Genomic DNA, 22947 nt, shown 5'->3' with positions numbered 1-22947 from the left:
TGTACAAAAGGATTTAAAAGCCCTATTACAAAGGAAAATCTTGAGGAAAAATTAGAGTTTATTCATTTTGCCAGAAATTATATATCATCTTTATGTGACAATACTAACAAGCCAATACTACAATCAAAGAGGAAAACTGGATTTATTGGATTTTTGGCAACACTGACATCCATAGAATTGATATCTCGGCGACTTTTGGCCAATAACTACAAATACATACTTACTTACAGACTCTCTCAAGATCATTTGGAGACATTGTTTTCAAGGATACGAAGAAGAGGTGGCTGGAATAATAACCCGAATGTCCTTCAATTTAAATATGCCCTCAGGTCTCTTTTGATGAAGAATGGTGTGCTGAGTTCCAAAAATGCTAATTGCTTACCTGCCCCCGAAAATAAGCTTTTCCAAGAAAATTCATCTTTTACTGTTGACAATTCGACAAACTCTTTTCAACCTGAATTGGACAGAAAAACTATGATCTTTACGAAAACCCTTTGCCAGCCCTCAGAGTACCATTCAGATGTTTTGTATTATATGTCTGGATTTATCGCAAGGAAATTACGAGACAAAATCAAATGTTCTGTTTGTTCAGAATTTTTAGCCTCATTAGACAATCCTGATTCAAGCAAACCATCATCATCTAGTTTTACCGAAAGAAAAGACAGGGGGGATTATTATATCCATCTGAAGATTTTTATAAAGTTATTACAGCAGCTGACCTTTGTTTGAGAGAAATTCTAACTACACACAAGGAGGGACCTTTGAGAGCAGTCAATAGCACAACAATAAGTAAAGTGATAATAAAAGTAACAGAAAGATTAGGGCCATCAATTTTTACAGATTTAGATAAGCATGCCATGGAAAGTCATTTTGAAAGTGAGGACAATCATGTAACACAGATTATTAAAGAAGCTTGTTCCATATTTTGTAGAACAATGTTGTATCACCACGTTAAACTATTTACAGACAGACACATATTCAACAACACATGCTCAGTTCGTCAAAAGCATACTAAGACAATACTCTTTAAACACCTGTAAAGACTTGACCAGAAAACATCACCAACAACTTGTTATCTAAAGGTTAGTCCCAGAGTTAGACATTGGTGCTGTTTTGTTCCAAGTTGACAGTTTTTTTTTGTTTTTGTTTTTTAAATTGATTATTTTACTTCTGCTTTTGTTCTTTTGACCTAATCCAGGATTACAATATCTTCAACCAGTCAACCCTATCAACATAAAAATGTGCATGTTCTTAGTAAAGTAAACTATGTTTTAGTCGACTAAAAAATATTTAAATGCTACCGTCAAATTTTTGCCTGGAGAGGGTTAAAATTATTTGTGTTGATTTTTTTGTTTGTTTTTATCATGCTTGGTGACTGAATTTAAATATGTCACATATATAGCCTACTTTTTTGCTATCAGAATCATCTCGATCTGATGTTATTCTTAGTCTTTTGTTTTTAATACGATCTCATTGTAATTTCCACTACACTAATATTAATACGGAAAAAATATAATCCTACTTAATATCCAAAGAGATAACTCCTTGGCCTCCTAATTCTGATAAAATTAGACTACAGCCACGTCTCACACACACACACACACACACACACACACACACACACACACACACACAGCGGCTCGCCTGTGCTCAAGGATTCTAAATAAAGATTTTTCTCTCAATAACTTTAGTAGTAGTAGTAGTAGTAGTAGTAGTAGTAGTAGTAGTAGTAGTAGTAGTAGTAGTAGTAGTAGTAGTAGTAGTAGTAGCAGCAGCAGCAGCAGCAGCAGTAAAATGTGGAATTTCCCCCTCTAAAATAGCTTTTAATGCCGGTAAACGATAATTCTAACTGTAATGCTAAACCACTGAACTATCGAGTCCAACTCTACTCATGTGAATTACGTGTATGTGAAAAAAAAAAAAGGGGGGGGGGGGCAGTTTCGTCGCGCTGATGGAGTGAATGTGATCGTCATCACTACACACATAGACAACAGAAACAATTAAAAAACATGACTATGACACACAACCACTCACACATGAGGCTATACTATTTATCCTTTTCTCTATATAGAACAGGGCAAGACAAACAATAGTTTGACTCTCTCTCTCTATCCTTCGCATTGATGTTTGTCGTTTGATGAGTTCACCTCTCGGTCGACCTGTCAATATTCCTTTTTGCCGGACGTAATCATTAATAGAATGTTGTGTGGTTTTGACCGTGAAGAAAACCTTAAGAAGTCACATTTATATCATTTTAGAGAGATCGTTTTGAATAATTTTGAGTTAAACGAGCGAGCAGCAACTGGTTTTCATGAACGGCCGATCAGCGCTTGTTTACTATAGTAACGCGATTCCCAGCCAACAGCAAAATGGCCGATATTTTTCTCATCGAGGCCGCTGGTTTGGTTAGCCAATCAGAGCACCGTACGGTTTCCATTGGGTAAATTCCTTGGTTCAAAGTTATTACTCGATTATTCCCCTTGAAAAAAAGTTACATAATAGCAAATTACTCATAAAAATGTTTGTTTTTTTTTCCAACGGACCTGCGTATTTGTATGACACTCATTTGTAGAAATTTTGAAGAAGGTTGGTTAAAAATTGAGGGAGGAGATAGGTTTTTAGTGACGAAAATTGCAGTTTTGAGGAAAAACGCATTTAAAAGTCAAAGTAAACGAGTTTAGGGAAAAACTCTCCTCTCGCTCTCTGATTGGATTGTGACCACATGACATAATTAAGAACAAAGTGATTGGTTGTTGAAGACAGAGAAGAGTTTCTACTTTTCATTGATACCTATGTTTTTGCTTTTATTTAGTTATAAAGACTCTTTGTTATTCTTTCATGAAATCAGTCCACTGAAACTAAAAATGGGTAGGATTTAACCATACTATGGGTCACAAAATACGTTATTTTGAGTCGAAAAAAAAACTGAAGATGAAGTTCTCGTGCAATTTTTATGCAGACAAATGGTCACACGACAACATCCCACCAAAATCTAATTTTAGCAAACTGGGTCAAAATTCATCATTTTTAATGTCGCTTTCTTCTCTTTTCCTTTACTATTGATTAATTTTGTTTCTGTTTTTCGATTTGAATATCTTAATCAAATATTATCCGTGTTCTCAAGTGGCCTGGTTTCCCTAGTAAAGCCCCGTGATACTAAAAATAAACCGCTTCGGTTTTAAGAGGTCAAAGTTGATCAAACGCACAGTGACAGCAGAAAGGGTTATAATATTATTGTAGGTTCAGTAGTATCTTGTGTATTGCATAATTTGGATAGTATCATTATCATCATTCCTACTCAATATCAGTGCTGTAACGGGTGCCATTAAATGTAAGCATTTTATATGTTCTCTCTCTCTCTCTCTCTCTCTCTCTCTCTCTCTCTCTCTCTCCCTCTCTCTTCCCCTCTCTCTCTCTCTCTCTCTCTTTCTCTCTCTCTCTCTCTCCTCTTTCTCTCTCTCTCTCTCTACTCTCCCCCCCTCTCTCTCTCTCTCTCTTTCTCTCTCTCTCTCTCTTTCTCTCTCTCTCCTCTCGATCGACCTTCTCCCCTCCTCCTCCTCCTCCTCCTCCTCTCCTCTTCTCCTCTCCTTCTTCTTCTTCTTCTTCTTCTTCTTCTTCTTCTTCTTCTCCTTCTTCTTCTTCTTCTTCTTCTCCTTCTTCTTCTTCTTCTTCTTTCTTCTTCTTCTTCTTCTTCTTCTTCTTCTTCTTCTTCTTCTTCTTCTTCTTATTATTATTATTATTATTTATTATTATTATTATTATTATTTATTATTATTATTATTATTATTATTATTCTTTCTTTATTCTTTCTTTCTCTCTTTTCTTTCTTTCTTGCTTTAATTTTTTGGTGCTTTTTTTCTTCTATTCCGTTTAATAATGGACAATTCCTTTATCCTGAAATGAAACCATATAAGTTTTTTACTTTGTTTGTTTTTAATTTATTTATCTATTTTTATTTATTTATTGATTGATTTATTTATTTTTGATTGTTGTTTCTTTTTTTTTTTTTTTATTTTGGTATGTTTTTTTTTCTTTCAAAATTAGAAAAAATAAATTTACAATTTGTTTGAATCACACTCTGGCCTGGTGACGGAAAGTTGAGTCACTGGAAAAGGCTCTGTACTCAAATTTTCTCACCAAACTCAATTGTGGGATGGATACCTGGCCGGTAACAGCGCTGTCTATGTCGAAAAAAAAAACAACAAACAAACATCTAAAATACCTCACATGCCTGATATAATTTCTCATCCTATTGGTTAAGTGTTGTTGTTGACTTAGGACCCCTTGTTAAATGGTTTGAGTCGTTTAGTTGATATTAATCTAAAAAAATATCTCAAGTTTTTTTTTATGGCAATTAGCGATAGTGTTGCCTTTGAAAAAAAGGAAGATCGATGAACGGCCTCATGTAATACTTGTCTTACATGATACACCTCTTTGAAATTTACACATGCGCGCCCACAAACATACAAAACACAGATACACACACAAACACACACACACAAACATACACACGTACATACTCACAAACACATGTATGAACACACACAAGATACACTCATACACACCTGTCTTTTAACGTTTAGAGGTCGTATATTACAAAACATGTGTTATTGGGGAGTGCAGGAATGTAAAATGAACACCGATAATAGAGAGTATAGATAGTTCGAAGATGACGTCACTCAGGTCTTTGTTATTGTTTTTTGCCATCCACGTTTATGAGTAATGCTCACTGAACTGTATTAATCCGACTATAAACGTTCATGGATACACACAGTTTTGTGTGTTGGTCCGTTATACTTCCGGATGGCAATGTTATGAGCTTCTTAGCCAAGCGCATACTATATATACGCTTGGCTAAGAAGCTCACAACATTGCAATCCGGAAATATAAAGGACCAACACACAAATCTATGTGTAACCTTAAACGTTTGTAGTCTGGTTAATATAGTTTAGTGAAATTACTCATAAACGCGGATGGCAAAAAACAATAACAAAGACTTGAATGATGTCAAATTCATACTAGGTCTATCAGTAATTTACCACATTATCGTAATCGGAATTTCCCAAGACAGCGGGGAAAATCCACTACTTTTTTTCACTCACAAGACTAATAAAAATTTATAGTTATCAACGGTGAAGCGGAAATTTCGGTCTTGTCCTGCGGACAAACAAACAACAGCAACGATTTTAAAAAGCTCAACAGCAACAACTAACCCCAACAAAACACTCAAAGAAGAAGAAGAAGAAGAAGAAAAGAAGTAGTAGTAGTAGTAGTAGTATAGTAGTATAGTAGTAGTAGTAGTAGTAGTAGTAGTAGTATAGTAGTAATAGTAGTAGTAGTAAAGAAGAAGAAGAAGAAGAAGTATAGTAGTAGTAGTAGTAGTAGTAGTAGTAGTAGTAGTAAAGTAGTAATAGTAATAGTAATAGTATAGTAGTAGTAGTAAAGAAGAAGAAGAAGTAGTAGTAGTAGTAAGTAGTAGTAGTAGTAGTAGTAGTATAGTAGTAGTAGTAGTAGTAGTAGTAGTAGTAGTAGTAGTAGTAGTAGTAGTAAAGAAGAAAAAGGAGAAGAAGAAGAAGAAGAAGAAGAAGAAGAAGAAGTAGTAGTAGTAGTATATAGTAGTAGTAGTAGTAGTATAGTAGTAGTATAGTAGTTAGTAGTAGTAGTAAGTAAAGAAGAAGAAGAAGAAGAAGAAGAAGAAGAAGAAGAACAACAACAACAACAACAACAACAACAACAACAACGTATATAGTCTAATAAATATAATCTAGTGAGAACTACTCATAAAAAGGGCTGACGAAAAACAATAACAAAGAGCTGAGTGACAACATCTTCGTTCCGTCCCCACCGCCTCAATCAGGGATTTTGTCACATTGACCTTGATGCCGAAAGTTCGAAATGTGAAATTTGAATTTCAAACGATGTGAAAAACTTTTTATTTAAAACTTGAGCTTTTATAAAGCGCAATATACCCATCGTGTTCAAAGCGCTTTATACTTAATGTATAAAGAAAGATACATGACGCCTGTATTTATTTTTCGACAGAGGCAACGCTGATACTGATACAGGCTAGATACTTATTTTACTCAAGGTACGATGAGAGAATGAAATGTGGTCGCTGGGTTCGGATGAGTGAGTGAATTATTATATATTCAGATTCCAGGATCTTAATCACACCAACACACTGCCGATTTGAGGGAGGTTAAATATGAAAAGAAATAATTCTTTGAGCTAACAAAAACTTCTTACGCGGCTATGTGGTCTTGTGTATGACACGCGCTTTCGGATCGGAATAATCGTGGGTTCGCATAGTTGAGTCCTTGGAAAAGGCTCTCTATACTCACATTCTCTCATCGTACTCAGGTGTAAAATGAGCACCTGACCATTATCAGCGTTGTCTCTGTCGGAAATAAAATTGTAACATCGCAAAACAGGTGTCAAGTCTCGTTCTACTTGTTACGTGTTAACGTTGTCAGAGATCCTTGAAAAGCGTTTTGAGCACTTTAGTGGATATTATGATAATCGAGCTATAGATAGTATGCGCTTGGCTAAGAAGCTCATAACATTGCCATCCGGAATATAAACGACCAACACACAAAACTGTGTGTATCCATGAATTGTTATAGTCAGGTTAAACAGTTCAGTGAGCATTACTCATAAACGCGGATGGCAAAAAACAATAACAAAGACCTGAGGGCGTCATCTTTTGAATATCTATATAAAAACCAGTCGTTTTTTGGGGAAAAAACCCCAAAAGTCGGACTTATCCTTTGGGGTGGGGGCGCTAGGCCCATCGGCGGCATGTGGTCTTGGGGTATGCCCCCCGCTTTCAGACGGAAGGTCCGGGGGTTTGAGCCTCCCGGGCCCGGGGAAGTCAATTTTTGGGAAAAACTTTACTCACATTTTTCACTGCACAGGGTAAAATGATTTCCGGCCGTTTAAAAAAGGTTTTTTTTGTCCAAAAAAAAAAAGCATATATCCCCAATAGGGGGCATGTCACTTCCCATGTTAGGTTTTCTGTGGGGCCCGGGACCCCCCTTTCAAATCGCTTTGAGCACGTTTGCGGATTTTACCATAAAAAACTCATTTTTTTAATCACAAAATTCTTTTCCTCAACTTTTAACAAAAAACCAAAACCCCCAAAAGGGAAGGGGTGTAAGAAAAACGTGGCTTTTTTGGTTTCCCCTACCCGGTTTTTACCCAAAAAAACATAGTTAAAACCCCCCTGTTGGCTGGTTAAATTTTTTTGCCCCCATAATGCTTTTTACTTAAATTTCTTCTGCACTCAGGTTTAAAAAAAATCCTTGCCCGGAAAAAGCGTTGCCTTTCAAATTAAAACGCTTTTCCCCCTTTCAGGTTTTGTATGTATTTTAAAAATGTTTTGAGCACATCTGGGGGTTTTTGCACTTAAAAACCCCCAAAAAATTTTTTAAAAACAAAAAATTTAAAAAAAATTAAAATTTTTTTAAAAAAAAACCCCCCCCCCCCCTTTTTTTTTTTTTTTTCCCCCCCCAAAAAATAAAAAAACCAAAAAAAAAAAACCCAACAAAACCCCCACCCCCCAAACCCCCCAAGGGGGGGCCCCCCCCCCCCCCCCCCCCCCACCCAAAAACCAAAACCCCCAACCCCCCCCCCCCCCCCCCCCCCCCCCCCCCCAAAACCCCCCCCCTTTTTTTTTTTCCCCCAATGATTTTTATTTTAAAAAACCCAAAAAAAAACAAGGGGCCCGGGGGAAAAGACCAAAAGGGTTTAATTTTTTAAAAATTTTTAAAAAACCCCTTTTTCCCCCGGGGGGCCCCCCCACCAAAATTTTAAAAAAAATGGGAAAAATTAATTTTAACCCCAAAAAAACTTCTTTAGTTAAATCCCCTTTTTAACTTTTTTTTGGTTTTAATCCCCTTTTGGGTTTTTTAAAAATTTTTTTTTTTTTTCCCCCCCAAAATTTAATTTTCCCCCTTTAAAAAAAACCCCTTTTAAAATCCCCCCCCCGAAAATTTTTTTGGGGAAATCCGCCTTTTTCCCCCTTTTTTTCCCCGAAATTTTTCCCCCCAATTAACCCCCGGGCCCCATTTTCCCCCACCTACTTTTTACCCCTTTTCAAAAAAATTTCCCCCCCCCAAGGGGAAAAAATTTTTTTTGGGTTTTTCCCCCAAAAACCCCCCCGCCCTCCCCGCAAATACTTTCTGCCCCCCCCCCCGGCCCCAAAAAAAAAATTCCTTTGGAACCCCCATGGTCGTAAGATAAAACAAAAGGAAAAAAAAAAAAAGAAAAAAAGATCCCAAAAAAAACAGTCTTCTTGAAGTTGGACTATTTCATAAAACTTTTAAAAATTTATTTACACGGTTCCCCCTTCATAAGTTCTGTTTGGCTTTTGGTTTTTTTGGGGGTTAGCCTTCGGCCCCGGAAAGTCCCTGGTTTAAACCCCCATGGGCCCCGGGAAGTTGAGGGCCCTTTGGGAAAAAGGGTTTTTTAAGACATTGCTTATCTCCCCCCTTTGGGTTTAAAAAAGGTACTAAAAAGTTTGGGCCCCCTTCCCTTTTTTCGAATAAAGGGGAAATTTGCAAAAAGGGTCAGTCTCGCCGACTTTATGGGGGTTTCTTTGTTTTTGGGGTGCTTTTACCCCTTTGTGGATAATGCGCTATCTAAAAAACTCTTTTTTATATATTCTGTCCCCCCTAAATTTTTCATCCCTTTTGGGAAAAATTATACCCCCAAAAAAATTACGTCCGTAATCGGAATTTTTGGCCGGGGACAATCCCGATCCCCTTTTAAAAAAAAAAAAAGGGTTTTAAAACCCCCCCTTAAAAAAAAAAGAATACGATGGAGACTTTTTGGTCAATTTAGTCGGAAAAAAACTTTCCCCCCAAACTGAAAGGCCAGAAATTTCCCCTTTTTGGCAACAAAATGTGGGGGCCACCAACATAAAAAGTAAAACCTGAAAACCGGGGTTCTCTAATTCAAAAAATTTTGGATTCAGATGGGGCCCAAAAAAAAATTCTGAAGAAAAGAAATATGCAGTGCCTCCGTACTAAAGTCAAAAAAGATCTTGACCCCTAAAAAAATTTTGGCCCCGGGCCCTTTCCCCAATTGGGGAAAAAATTTTTTAAAAAAGGGGAAAAAGGGGTTTTAAAATTTCCCCCAAATTTCCCCAATTTTTCCCCCCAAAATTTTTGGAAAATTAATTTTTTATTTTTTATTAATTTTTTTAAAAATTTTTAAATTTTTAAATTTTTAAAAAATTTAAAATTTTTTTAAAATTTAAAATTTTTTTAAATTTTTAAAATTTTTAATTTTATTTTTTTTTTTAAAAGTAAACAAAATTTCCCCCAAACAACAATTAATTTTTTAAAAATTTTAAAAAAAAATTTTTTAAAAATAAAATTTAATAAAATTTAAAATTAAAATATTATTTTTAATTTTAAAATTTTTTTTTTTTTTTTTTAATTTTTTTTATTATTATTATATTATTAAAATTTTTTTATATTAAAAATTATTATTATTATTATTATTATTATTATTATTTATTATTATATTTTTTTCTTTTTAAAAAATTTTTTTTTTTTTTTAAAAATAAAAAAAAAATTAAAAAGAAAATTTTAAATGTAAAAATAATATTTTAATTTTTTTTAATAATAAATTTATATTTAAAAATTAAAATTAAAGGGGCCCCCCAAAATTAAAAAGGGTTTTTCGGGGAACCACCCCCACACCCAACAAAAAAAGAAAAACAACAAAAGGTTAAAAAATTAAAAAATTTATTTTTTTTAAAAAATAAAATTAATAAAAAATTTTTTTTTTTTAAAATTTAAAAAGAGAGTAAGGGGAAAAAAATTGAATGAGTTGTGTGAAAATTTTTTGATTGTATGTGATAAAAATATGCTTTATATTTTTTAAAAGTTTTAAATTTTAAATTTAATTTTTTGGGGGTTAAAATTTTTTAATTTTTTTTTCAGGGATGGTATTTTTATTTTAAAAAAGATTTAAAATTTTTTAATCCAAAAATTTAAAAATTTAAAAATTTTATAGTTTTATTATTTTTCCCCAATATTTTTTATAAAAAATTTTTATTTTATTTTTATTTTTTTTTATAAAATAAAAAATATCTAATTATTTTTTAAATTGTTCGGGGGAAAAACCCCCTTTTTTTTTTTTCATAGAATTAGTCTTAATTTTTTTTGTTTAAAGCGGAAAAATTTTTTCGGGGGGGGAAAATTTTCCCCCTGGTTTAAAATTGGTTTTTCAAAAAAAAAACTGTTTTTTTTAATTTTCGCTTCCATTTGGGCCCAAAAAGGGTCCCCCACGCCCTTTTTGTCGGCCCAAAAACAGGGACCCCTTTTTGCGATATTCCATTTTATTGACAAAAGAGAATGCCGAAACAGTTCGGTACTCATTTTACACCGGGAAAGCGGGAGATAATGAAATGCGTTAAAGAACCTTTTCAAGGACTCAAGTTCCCCCGGGCCCCTCAGTGGGGTTTTCAACCGGGGAAACTTCCCGGTCCGAAGGCAAATTTCCATAAAATAAACAAGCCCAAAATGAAAAACTTAGGGAAGCAGGAAACGGTGTGATAGAGACTTTTAAAAGTGTGTATGAAAATAGTCACAGACTTCAAGGAAGCCCTGTTTTTTGGGAGTTTTTTTTTTTTCTTTTATATTTTTTTTCTATTTGCTTTATTGATACGATTCCATCCCCGGGGGCAGCGTGGTCAGCGGGTAAGGTATTTGTTTTGTCCCCAAAAAAGGTCCCGAGTTCGATCCTGCCTCGTTGTGTGGCCTTGAGCTAGTCACCTCCCCCAAGCTCACTTGCGGCGCTGCACTGCGGCGGGACCCCTGGGTTTTTCCCGTCTGCCATTGGAATAGACCCAAAAGGGACAAATTTCCCCCTTGGGGAAAATTAAAGGGTTTTTATTCATTTTATGTTATTTACAATTTTCATAGGAAATACATTAGATTCAGAGTAGAATAGAGAAAAATCGAGCCCTCCCTTTGAGGGGTTAACATGATGAATCACGCGAAATCTTTTCAGGGTAAGCAAACGAATATGATAAAAAATGCCAGCTTGGATTTGCCAACGTGTAAGAATTAATTCGGGTTTACAAGGTGGAGTTTCAACTTGTAAATTTTTTAAAAGTTAAAAACGGTATTTGTAGGGGCGGGTTTGAACCATTTGCCAAAAAACCCAATTAAGAAAATTCATCAAAATATGAAATTTTTGGTATTAAACACTTAAAAAAAATATAGTTATTTTCTCAAAAAGGCATTTTAACTAAAGCAAGTCTGATATTTTGGTTATAATTTTAATTTGTCGGGATCGTTTTATTCCCATAAATCCGTGTAGGGGGCAATGGGTCTCAACTCCATCAGTTTTCAAAAGGATCCGTTAAAATTAAAATCGGAAATTCTAAAAAAAATTTAAACAAATGTGAAACAAGATTTCCCCCATGATTTTTCTGAATATTTTTTTTCCCGGGGGAATGCTTAAAAAAATACGAAAAAACCCTTGGTTTTTTGTAAAAATCTCATTTTGAATGGGGGTGTTTTGAAAATGGGGGGGGGGGGGGGGGGGGGGGGGGGGTAGACTAAAGGATAAATTTAAACCCTCGTGTATGAAGTGGGGTGGGGGGGGGGGGGGGGGGGTGGTGGATTTAGCCATATCGGTTTCGGTTCCGGTACCGGATCGAGCGAGGGTTTTTTTGTTTGTTGTTGTTGTTGTTTTGTTTATTTTTATTTATTCATTGGGGGAAGAAAAAAAAAAAAAAGGGGGGGGGGGGGGGGGTTTTTTGGGGTTTTAAAATTATTATCATTATTTTTTAAATTCTATTTGCTTTTTTAAAATTTTTTAAGTTTTTTGGGGTTCATTAAGTGCAATATCCACCCGATGTGTCAAAACGAAAATATATAAAATACGAAGCCCGTTTAAAGGGGATATTGCGTTTTAATTTCGACAGAGGGGGAACGCTGTTTTCCGGGGGATGTACTCAATTTTAAAGAGTGCAGAGAGAGAATTTAAGTAAAGAGCCTTATCAGGGACTAAAATTTACCAGCCAACAAGGGGTTTGAACCATGATCTTCAGGTCCGAAGCCCGGTATGACCACAAAACCAGTTTTTTCTACATCCCCGTAGCCTTTGGGGGTTTTGGATTTGTTTTAAGTTGAGGAGAAGAATTTTTTGATTAAAAAAATGAGCTTTTTTTACGGGAATACCCCTAAAGTGCTCAAAGCGATTTGCAAGGGGTCCGGCTACAGCAAAACCTAACATGTAGGAAGTGACATGGGCGCTATTAGGGATATATGCATTTTTTTCGGACGAGACAACGCTTTTAAACGGCCAGGTACTCATTTTCACCGGTACAGTTTAGGGGAATGGGAGTAAAGAAATCTTTTCCCAAGGGGGCTTGATATGCGCCCAGCGAGGCTCGAACCAGGACCTTCCCATCTGAAAACGATGTCATACCACAAGACCACATAGCCCCACGAAGGCCTAGCGTCCTATCAAAAGGGAAAAAGTTCCGACTCTCTGGATCTGGTTGCCACAAAGCGACTTGAGTTTTATATAGATATTTTGAAGTGACGTCACTCAGGTTTTGTTATTGGGTTTTTTTCCATCCCCGGTTTTTGAGTAATGCTCACTGAATGTATTAACCGCTATAAACATTCATGGATACACACAGTTTTGTTGTTGGTCGTTATACTTCGGTGGGCAATGTTATGAGTTTCTTACCCAAAAAAGCGCATACTATCTATAGCTCGATTATCAAAAATACCCTCCTAAACGTGCTCAAAACGTTTTTAAAGGGGATCTCTAAAAAAACGTTAACACGTAAAAAGTAGAAGAGATTTAACACCTTTTTTGGGGATGTTACAATTTTTTTTTCCGACAGAGAAAAACGCTGATAAGGGCCCCAGGTGCTCATTTTACCCCTGAGTACGATGAGAGAAGTGAGTATAGACCCTTTTTCCCCAAGGACTCAACTATGCAAAACCACGATATTCCGATCCGAAAGGCGCGTGTCATCCCAAAAGCCCAATACCCGGGTAAGAAGTTTTTGTTAGCTCAAAGAATTATTTCTTTTTCATATTTAACCTCTCAAATCGGCAGGGTTTTTGGGGGGTGTGTTTAAAGACCCGGGGAATTGAATATAAAAAAATTCACTAAATCTCCAAACCCAGGGGACCACATTTCATTTTTTCATGTACCTTGAGTAAAATAAGTATCTGGGCCTGTATCAGTATCAGCGTTGCTCTGTCAAAAAATAAATACAGGCTCATGTATTTTTTCTTTTACTTTAAAGTTTTAAAGCGTTTTTGGGGAACACGATAGGTATATTCCCCTTTATAAAAGCTCAAGTTTTAAAAAAAAAGTTTTTCACATCTTTTGAAATTAAAATTTTCCCAATTTCAAAACTTTCGGCATCAAGGTCAATGTGACAAAATCCTGATTGAGGCGGTGGGGACGGAACAAATTTTTGTTGTCACTCAGCTCTTTGTTATTTTTTTTTCGTCAGCCCTTTTTATGGTAGTTCTCACTAGATTATATTTATTAGACTATATACGTTGTTGTTGTTGTTGTTGTTCTTTTTTTCTTCTTCTTCTTCTTTTTTTTTTTTCTTCTTTTTCTTTTCTTCTTCTTTAACTACTACTCACTACTTACTAACTATTTCCTATCTACTCCCCCACTACTACTACTACTACTACTACTACTATTTAATACTACATCTTTTTCTTCTTCTTCTTTTTCTTTTTTTTTTTCTTCTTTACTACTACTACTATATACTACTACTACTACTACAACTACTACTATACTACTACTATACTACTACTAAAACTCCCTATACTACTATTTACTACTTCTTCTTTCTTTTAACATATACTACTACACTATTACTATTACTACTACTACTATACTATACTCTACTACTACTACTACTACTACTACTACTACTACTTCTTTTTTTTCTTCTTTTTTTTAAATACTATACTTTTAAATACTACTATACTACTAACTACTACTACAAATACTACTACTAATACTACTACTACTACTACTACTACTACTTCTTCTTTTCTTCTTCTTCTTCTTTTTGGTTTTTTGTTGGGGTTTGTTGTTGTGTTGAGTTTTTTTAAAAATCGTTGCTGTTGTTTGTTTGTCCGCAGGACAAGACGAAATTTCCGCTTCACCTTTTGATAACTAAAAATTTTTTATTTGTCTTGTGAGTGAAAAAACGTAGTGGATTTTCCCCCTGTCTTGGGAAATTCCCCAAATTTCGATAATTTCTGGTAAATTACTGATAGACTAGTATGAATTTGACATCATTCAAGTCTTTGTTATTGTTTTTTGCCATCCCCGTTTATGAGTAATTTCACTAAAATATAAATTTTCCAGACTACAAAGTTTAAGGTTTTCACATAATTTGTGTGTTGGTCCTTTATATTTCCCGGGTTGCAATGTTTTGAGCTTCTTAGCCAAGCGTATATATAGTAATTTCGCTTGGTAAAAAGTCATAACATTGCCTCCGGAAGTATAACGGACCAAACCCCAAAATGGTGTATCCATGAACGTTTAAGTCGGGTTAAATTTCAGTTCAGTGAGCATTACTCATAAAAGTGGATGGCAAAAAAAAAATTTAAAAAAGACCGAGTGACGTATCTTCGAAAATATTTATACTCTTATTATCGGTGTTCATTTTACATTCCCTGCACTCCCGCAATTAAAACATGTTTTGTAATATACGACCTTCTAACGTTTAAAAAGAACAGGGTGTATGAGTGTATCTTGTTTTGTGTTCATACATGGTGTTAGTGGCGTATGTACGTTTTTTAAATTTTGTGTGTGTGTGTTTGTGTGTGTATCTGGTGTGTATGTTTGTGGGGCGCGATGTGTAAAAATTTTAAAGAGGTGTATCATGTAAGACAAGTATTACATGAGGGCCCTTCATCGATCTTCCTTTTTTTCAAAAAGGGAAACCCCTTATCGAAAATTTCCATAAAAAAAAAAATTGAATATTTTTTTTGATTAATATCAACTAAACGACTAAACCATTTTAAAAAGGGGTCCTAAGTCAACAACAAACTTAACCCAAAAGGGGTGAGAAATTATATCAGGGATGGGGAGGTATTTTAGATGTTTTTTTGGGGTTTTTTTTTCCGGGCTTAGACAAAAGTGGGTTTCCGGCCAGGTATCCATCCCACAAATTTGGTTTTGGGGAGAAAATTGAGTACAGAGCCTTTTCCAGTGAAATCAATTTCCGTCACCAGGCAGAGTGTGATTAAACAAATTGTAAATTTATTTTTTCTAATTTTGAAAAAAAAAAAAAACATACCCAAAAAAAAAAAAAAAAAAAGAAACCCAAAAATCAAAAATAAATAAATCAATCAAAAAAATAAATAAAAATAGATAAATAAATTAAAAACCAAAAAAAAGTAAAAAATTATAGGTTTCATTTCAGGATAAAGGGGGGTTTTCCCTTATTAAAAGGAATAGAAGAAAAAAAAACACAAAAAATTAAAGCAAGAAAGAAAGAAAAAAGAGAAAGAAAGAATAAAGAAAAAAAATTTAAAAAATAATAATAAAATAATAAATAATAATAATAATAATAAAAATAATAATAATAATAATATAATAATAATTTAAAAAGAAGAAGAAGAAGAAGAAGAAGAAGAGAAGAAGAAAAAGAAAGAAGAAGAAGAAGAAGAAGGGAAGAAGAAGAAGAAGAAAGAAAAAAGAGGGAAAAGAAGAAGAAGAGAAGAAGAGAGAAGAAAAAAGGAGGAGGAGGAGGAGGAGGAGGAGGAGGAGGGGAGGAGGGGAGAAGGTCGATCGAGAGAGAGAGAGAGAAAGAGAGAGAGAGAGGAAAGAGAGAGAGGGGAGAGAGGGGGGGAGGTAGAAAAGGAGAGGAGAGAAAGGAGGGGAAAGATGAGAAAAGGGGGAAAAAGAGAGAGGAGAGAGAGAGAGAGAGAGGGCGTGAGAGGGGGGAGAGAGAGGAGAGAGAGAGAGAGGGGAGAGAGAGAGGGGAACATATAAAATGCTTAATTTAAGGGGCCCCCGTTACAGCATTAAAATTGAGTAGGAATGATATAATGTTACTACCCCAAATTATGAAATTTACACAAGATACTACTGAACCAACAAAAATTTTTAAAAACCCTTTCGGCTGCTGTGCGTTTGTCAACTTTGACCTTTTAAAACCGAAGCGTTATTTTTAGTATCACGGGGGTTTACTAGGGAAACAGGCCACTTGAGAACACGGATAATATTTGATTAAAATATTCAAATGAAAAAAAAGAAAAAAAATTTTAAAAATAGTGGGGAAAAGGGAAAAAAAGCGCATTAAAAAAAGATAAATTTTTTCCCCCGTTTGCAAAAAATTTGTTTTGGTGGGATGTTGTTTTGTGCCCTTTTGTCTGCATAAAAAAATTTTTCCGAAAATTTATTTTCAGTTTTTTTTTCGACTCAAAAAAAAGTATTTTGTGACCCTTTTTTTGGTTTAAAAACCCACCATTTTTTTTTAGGGGGGTGTTTTTTGAAAAATAACAAAAAGATTTTTTTTAAAAATAAAAAAAAAACAAAAAAATAGGTTAATAAAAAAGAAAAAACTTTCTCTTTTTTTCAAAAAACCAATCCTTTTTTTTAAATTTTGTCATGTGGTCACAATCCAATCAGGGCGAGAGGGGGTTTTTCCCCAAAAATCGTTTACTTGATTTTAAATGCGTTTTTCCTCAAAACTGCAATTTTCGTAAAAAAACCCCCATTTCCCCCCCAATTTTTTTAAAAAAATTTTAAAATTTTACAAATGGTGTCTCAAATAGAGGTCCTTTAAAAAAAAAAAAAAAATTTTTTTAGTAATTTTTTTATGTAAAATTTTTTTAAGGGGGGAAAAATTTCGGTTAATTTGAACCAAGGAATTTACCCAAAGGGAAAAATCGGTGCTTGTTTGGGGAACCAAACCCCCGGCTTTGATGAGAAAAAAAAAATGGGGCCAAATTTTTCTGTTGGGGGGGAAAAGGGTTACTTTATAAAAAAGCGCTGAACCCGGGGCCCCGTTCATGGGAAAAAAATTTTTCTGCCGGGGTTTTTTTAAATAAAATTTTTAAAAAGACTCCTAAATGATATAAAGTGGCTTCTTAAGGTTTTCTTCAGGTAAAAACAAAAAAATTTTTTAATGATTTCGTGGCAAAAAATAAATTTACAGGTCGACGAGGGTGAACTATCAAACGCAAAATTTAAGCGAAGGATAGGAGGGGGGAGTAAAATTTTTTTGCTTCCCCCGTTTATATAGAAAAAAGGGGAAAAAATGTTTTCCCCCCATTTTTTGGGGGTGGTTGGGGTGTTAGTCATGTTTTTTAATTGTTTTGTTGTCTATGGGGGTAGTGAGGCGACCATTTTACCCCCTCAGCGCGCGAAAATGCCCCCCCCCCCTTTTTTTTTTTTTTCATTTTAAAAAATTCAATGGAGGTTGGAAAACGATAGTTTGGGTTTTGTTAAAAGTTAGAATTATTTTTACCCCGGATTTTAAAAAAAAAAATTTTTGAGGGGAAAAATTCCCCCCAAAATTTTTTTTTTGTGTGTGTGTTCTATATATATATAATACTTTTTTTCTACTTTTCTACTATATATACTATACTATACTATATTTTAAATTAAAATTATTGAGAAAATCTTTATTTAGAAACTTGGGGCCAGGCGAGGGCCCCCGTTGGTGTGTGGTGTGTGTGTGTGTGTGGTGTGTGTGTGTGTGGGAGTGGCTGTAGTTTTAAAATTTTTTTAGAATTAGGAGGAAAAGGGTTAAACTCTTTGGTATTAAATAGGGTTTTTTTTTTTTTCCCTTTTTAATTTTTGTTAGTGGAAATTACCCAAAAGATGTATTAAAAAAAAAGTAAAAAAAAAATCAGATCGAGGGTGATTCTGTAGCCCAAAAAAAAAAAGGGGGATATGTGACTATTTAAAATTTAGTCACCCAAAAAAGAAAAAAAACAAACAAAAAATCAACACAAAAAATTTTAACCTTTAGGCAAAAAATTTGAGGTGTTTAAAAATTTTTTTTTTTGACTAAAACATAGTTTACTTTACTAAGAACATGCACATTTTTAGTTGTAGGGTTTATGGTTAGTATTGTAATTGGATTAGGTAAAAAAAAAAAAAGAGAAGTAAAATAATAATTTTAAAAAAAAAAAAAAAAAAAAAAAATGTAACTTGGAAAAAAACAGCCCCAAAGGGCAAAAATTGGGGGAAAAATTTTTTTAACCCGTTGTTGGTGATGTTTTTTGGTCAAATTTTTTTCGGTTTTTTTAAAAGGATTGTTTAGTTGTTTTTTACGAATGAGCAAAAAGTGTTGTTGAAATGTGTCTGTCTGAAAAAAGTTTAAGTGGTGTACAACATTGTTCTACAAAAATAGGGGAAAAGCTTCTTTAAAATTTGGGTTTTCATGATTGTCTCAAATTTAAAAAAGACTTTCCCGGGTGTTTTTAAAAAACTGTAAAAAAAAAATGGCCCAATCTTTTGGGTTTTTTATTTACTTTATTATTGTTGTGTATTGACTGCTCTCAAAGGTCCCCCTTGGTGTAGTTGAATTTTCTCAAACAAAGGTTTAGTGTGTAATAAAATTTATAAAAATTTCTTTGGTATAATAAACCCCCCCCGTCTTTTTTTCGGTTTTTAAAATGATGTGATGGTTTGCTTGAATTGGTTGGGCAAGAGGCCCAAAAAAATTTTTGAACAAAAAGAACATTTGATTTTTCTGTAATTTCCCCTTTTTATTTTAAAAAAAGAATATAAAACAAAAAATCTGAAAAGGGATTGAGGGTGGCAAAAGGGGGTTTTCGTAAGATATAGTTTTTCTGTCCCCAAATTTAGGTTTTAAAAGGTTTGGGGAAAATTTTTAAAAAGTTTAAAAAATGAATTTTCTTTGGGGAAAAACTTTTTTTTGGGGGCAGGGTAAGGGAAATTTGCATTTTTTGGGAAATAGAACCCTTCTTCTCAAAAGGACCTGAGGGATATTTAAAAATTTAAAGGGAAATTGGGGGGGTTTTTTTCCAGCCACCTCTTTTTGTATCCTTTTAAAAAATGTTAAAAAGTTTTGGAGAGTCTTAAGTAAGTATGTTTTTGTGTTTTTTGGCCCCAAAACGCCGGATATCAATTCTTGGATGCGTGTTGCCCAAAAAAACCAAAAAAATAGTTTTTTTTTTTGTGTATTGGCTGTTAGTTTTTGTCAATAAAATGATATATTAAAATTTTGGCAAAATAAAAAAATTTAAATTTTTTTCCCCAAAAATTTTTTTTGAAAAAGGGTTTTTTAAACCCCTTTTTTAAAAAAATTTTTGTTGAAAAAAAAAAACAATTTTAAATATACGTTTTAAAAATTTTAAAATCGCTTCCCTTCCAGAAAAATTTGGAAATTCAAGGGCCCCCGAAAAAAAAATAAGGGGAGAAGCAAAAAAGGCTTAAAGTTTGGGCAGAAAAAGAAATTTTTATTTTATTTTTCCAAATTAAAAATTTTTTCCTTTTGGGGTTTTTGGGAAGGTTTTAATTTTTTCCCGTGCAGCTTGTGAAGTGAAAAAAATTTAAAACCCCAAACAATTTTCCCTTTTCCCCCCCGGGGGAAAAAAAAATTTAGGTCCCCCCAAAGCATTTTAAACATTTTTTTAAAAAAAAGACAGGCATCAAAAAAAAGGGAATGGGGTTTTGTGAATCCCAAGGGGGTGGGAAATTTTTAAAAGACATCTGAATTATGTGCATCCCCAAAAGCAGTTGCAGGGCGTTGGGGTTTAAAAAAGTCTACACAAACCCCCCTTTAACAGGAAGCCTCCCCGACACCCAAAAATTTTCCATCTTTAAAAAACCCCTGTTGGGGCGCATAATTTATCAACAAGAAAATAGCCAATGGGGGGGCAAAAATATCGTTTTGTTTCCAAAGTGAAAAAAGTAGAAAAATTTAAAACCAATGGTCTGGTTGCAATTTAAAGGGGCCCGGGGTTTACATAGGGCCCGCATGGTCGGGGGTGCGGGTAAACAAAAAATTTCTTCGAATAGGAAAATCGAATAAAAAAAAAAGACAAAACCCCTTTATAAATCATCCTTTTTAATTGAGTTAAAAGGTATTAAAAAATCTGTAATAAATTTGGGGGACTTGGGGGGATGCAGGGCCACCTCCCATTTGGGATTGGGATGAGGCAAAAAAAGAATACTTTTCACAAAATTTTAAAAAACCCGAGCATAAAAAAAGTGCAAGGGAAAAAGCAAAGGTTTTTTAAATTTCAAAAAAAGCTATTTTTTTTGGCATAATGGGGGAGTTTTTAAAAATTTTTTTAAAATTTAAAATGGGGGGTTTTCCCCAGAAAAAATTTTTTTTTGGGTGTCAAATTTTTTTTTTAAAAAAAACTTTTTCTTTTCAAATTTTCCCCAAAAGGGGGTGAAATTTTTCCCTTGAGGGCCCCAAATTTTTCCCATGCTAAAGAGTTGTTTTTTTTTATAAAACTTTTTTTTTGGAAAAAAACCAAATTTTTTTTTGGGGCTTTCTAAGTGGGTTTTAAAATGAAGAAAAGGAAAATTTGTTCATCCTTTTTTGGGGTTTATGGGTGTAGTCTTCAATTTGGGGGAATTGGGGGGAGTCGTTTTGAGGGGTGTCTTGTTTTTTAAAAAGGCGGGGGGATGTTTATGTGGGGTTTAAAATTTTGGGAAAAAAGTGGGACGATTCTCTCTCATTTTTTTTTGGGTTTAAACCCGGTAATAATCTTTAAAAAAAAAAAGGGAAAATACGCCCCCATCATTTTTTGTGGGGCTCAAATTTACTTTACATTTTCCCCGTGATTTTTTTAACCCCCTTGGAAAAATCGGTTTTTTGGAAAACTGAAAAAAAGTGGGGCATTCAAAAAAAGGAAAAATCTTGAAAATTGGTTTTCTATAGTGAAAAAAAATTACCCCGTTAAAATTTTTTTTTTTGGGAGGGAAAGACCCCCCGGAAAAAAAGCAATTAGAGTCTTACTTTTCTTAAATTTTTTGTTTTATTGGGGTTTTCCCTTTTTTTTTTTTTATTTCTTTTTTTATATTCCGGGTTCAGAAATTAAAATTTTAAAAAAAAAAACCCATATTTACACCCCTAGGTGGAGTGCTTATACTTGGTTTGCAGTTAATTGCAATCGAAAACTTCCTCCTAAAATTTTTAAAAAGCTTTTTGTTTTGGTTTTTTTTAATACATGATTAAAAACCCTTTTTTAATTCATTTTTACCCCGGGAAAGTTAGATCAGTATGTAGATTTATTTTAAAAATACTTGGGAGGGGGGCCCTTCCCCCCTTTTTTTTAGTACTAAAGGGGGGTTTGGGGGGGGGGGAACTTTAAAAAAAAAAAAAAGTTTTCCCCCCCCAAACCCCTACTAGACAAGAATATTGGGAGTAGTAGTTTTGGGGAAAGGGCTCCCCCAAAAAATTATGAGAAATAGGGGCTTATATTTAAATTATCTAGATCTAGAAATTTCAGTTCCCCCCCGAGTGAGTAGCCCAAAAAAAAAATTAGAATTGATTTATTTTTTTTTTACCCGTTTAAACGCAATGATGTGCCCCTTTGAAACTTTTTTTGTGGCAAAAAAAACGCCCCCGTTCAAAACCTTTATTGTGAAATTTTTTTTAAAATTTTTTTGTGGTGTTTTTTGTGTCGTTTGTGAATTTGTACCGAATTTAAAGGTAATGTTTACTTCCAGCCAAAAAACAAAATGGGTAAAGTTTATTGGTGGGGGTTTTTAGATCCTCTTTTTTCATTCGTTTTTTCTTGTTTGACTTAAATTTTTAAAAATTTTAATTAAAAAAAAAAAATGGGTTCTAGAGCCTCTTTTTTTTTTCCTTTTTTCTATTTTACCAAAATATTATGGCAATCGGTTGAAAAAACAAAAAAACCTTTTTTTTTTTTAAGGTTTGTTGTTTATTTTTTTTAAAAGTATTTTTTCCCCCGCAACGGGGGAAATTTTTCGAAAAAAAAAAATTTATGCAAAATCCCTTTTTTAAAAAAATTTTTACATAATGATGTGCATAGAAAAAATTTTTTTTTTTCAAAAAAAAAAAAAAAGACCCTTTAGGGGGGCCCCCCCCCCCCCCCCCCCCTTTAAAAAGGGGGAGTCTCGTTAATTATAGTAGTCGAAGATGAGTCATCAGGCCTTTTTTTTTGTTTTTTTGCCACCCCCCGGGTTTTTAGTAATTACTGGAAAATTGGGATTAACCCGGGTATAAACCCTTTTATGGATAACACAGTTTTTTTTGTTTTGGGCTTATACTTCCGGATGGGGAAAAGGGTTTTGAGTTTTAACCCCCAAAAAATACTATCTTAGCCTGAAACCCCCCAAAAACCCCAAAGGGCTTTTGATAGTTTTGAAGTGAGTCATCAGGTCCCTTTTTTATTGTTTTTGCCCTCAGTTTATGAGTAAAAGTCACTGAACTGTATTAACCCGGGGGTTAAAAGTTCTGGTCTCAAAAGGGTTTTTTGGTTTTGGGCGTTATCCCTTCCCCGGGGGGGGATTTTTTATGAGTTTTTTAGCCAAGCCCATACAAAAAATTTGTTTGGGGTTTTTTTTTTTTTTTTTTTGTTTTTTGAGGCACTAGTGAGTTGTCGTTTGTTTTGTCAAGGCAAATGATCCCATTTTGGGTTTATTTGAAATTAAATCACTTTTGTTTTTTTTAGGCCAAAAATTGTCTTTTGAAATTATTTTTTGGGCAGTGTCAGGCTCTGTGAGCGATGGGTTTGAGCGGGGTTTTCCGCCCCGAAATAGCAAAAGGAAGAAAAAATTTTAGTTTAGTCTTCATTTTTTGGTTTTCCCAAAAACATTGGAAATGTGTATGTAACCAGTCTTTTTTGGGAAAAAAAAGAAAAAAAAATTACTATCATAAAGTGGGCCCAACTATTTTTTTTAAAAGGGGTTAAAAAGCAGATTTTAAGGGGGGTAAAAAAACGAGGATGGGGTTTAAAATTTGGG

General features: G+C 34.0%; 1 protein-coding gene across 1 annotated transcript in view; it reads left to right on the top strand.

The window, feature by feature from the left end:
• The first annotated feature begins 19978 nt into the window (after window positions 1-19978).
• Window positions 19979-22947, top strand: part of LOC144976497 (plasminogen-like) — a 7681-nt gene continuing 4712 nt past the window's right edge. Inside the window, exon 1 of the mRNA XM_078920786.1 lies at window positions 19979-19994. Coding sequence (XP_078776912.1) covers window positions 19979-19994 — 16 coding nt within the window. The remainder of the gene's footprint in view (window positions 19995-22947) is intronic.

This window comes from Berghia stephanieae, chromosome 7 (assembly GCF_034508935.2).
Source record: "Berghia stephanieae isolate SIO BIC M18660-M18661 chromosome 7, UCSD_Bste_1.3, whole genome shotgun sequence".
Taxonomy (NCBI): domain Eukaryota; kingdom Metazoa; phylum Mollusca; class Gastropoda; order Nudibranchia; family Aeolidiidae; genus Berghia; species Berghia stephanieae.
This window is presented reverse-complemented; position numbering and strand designations above follow the sequence as displayed.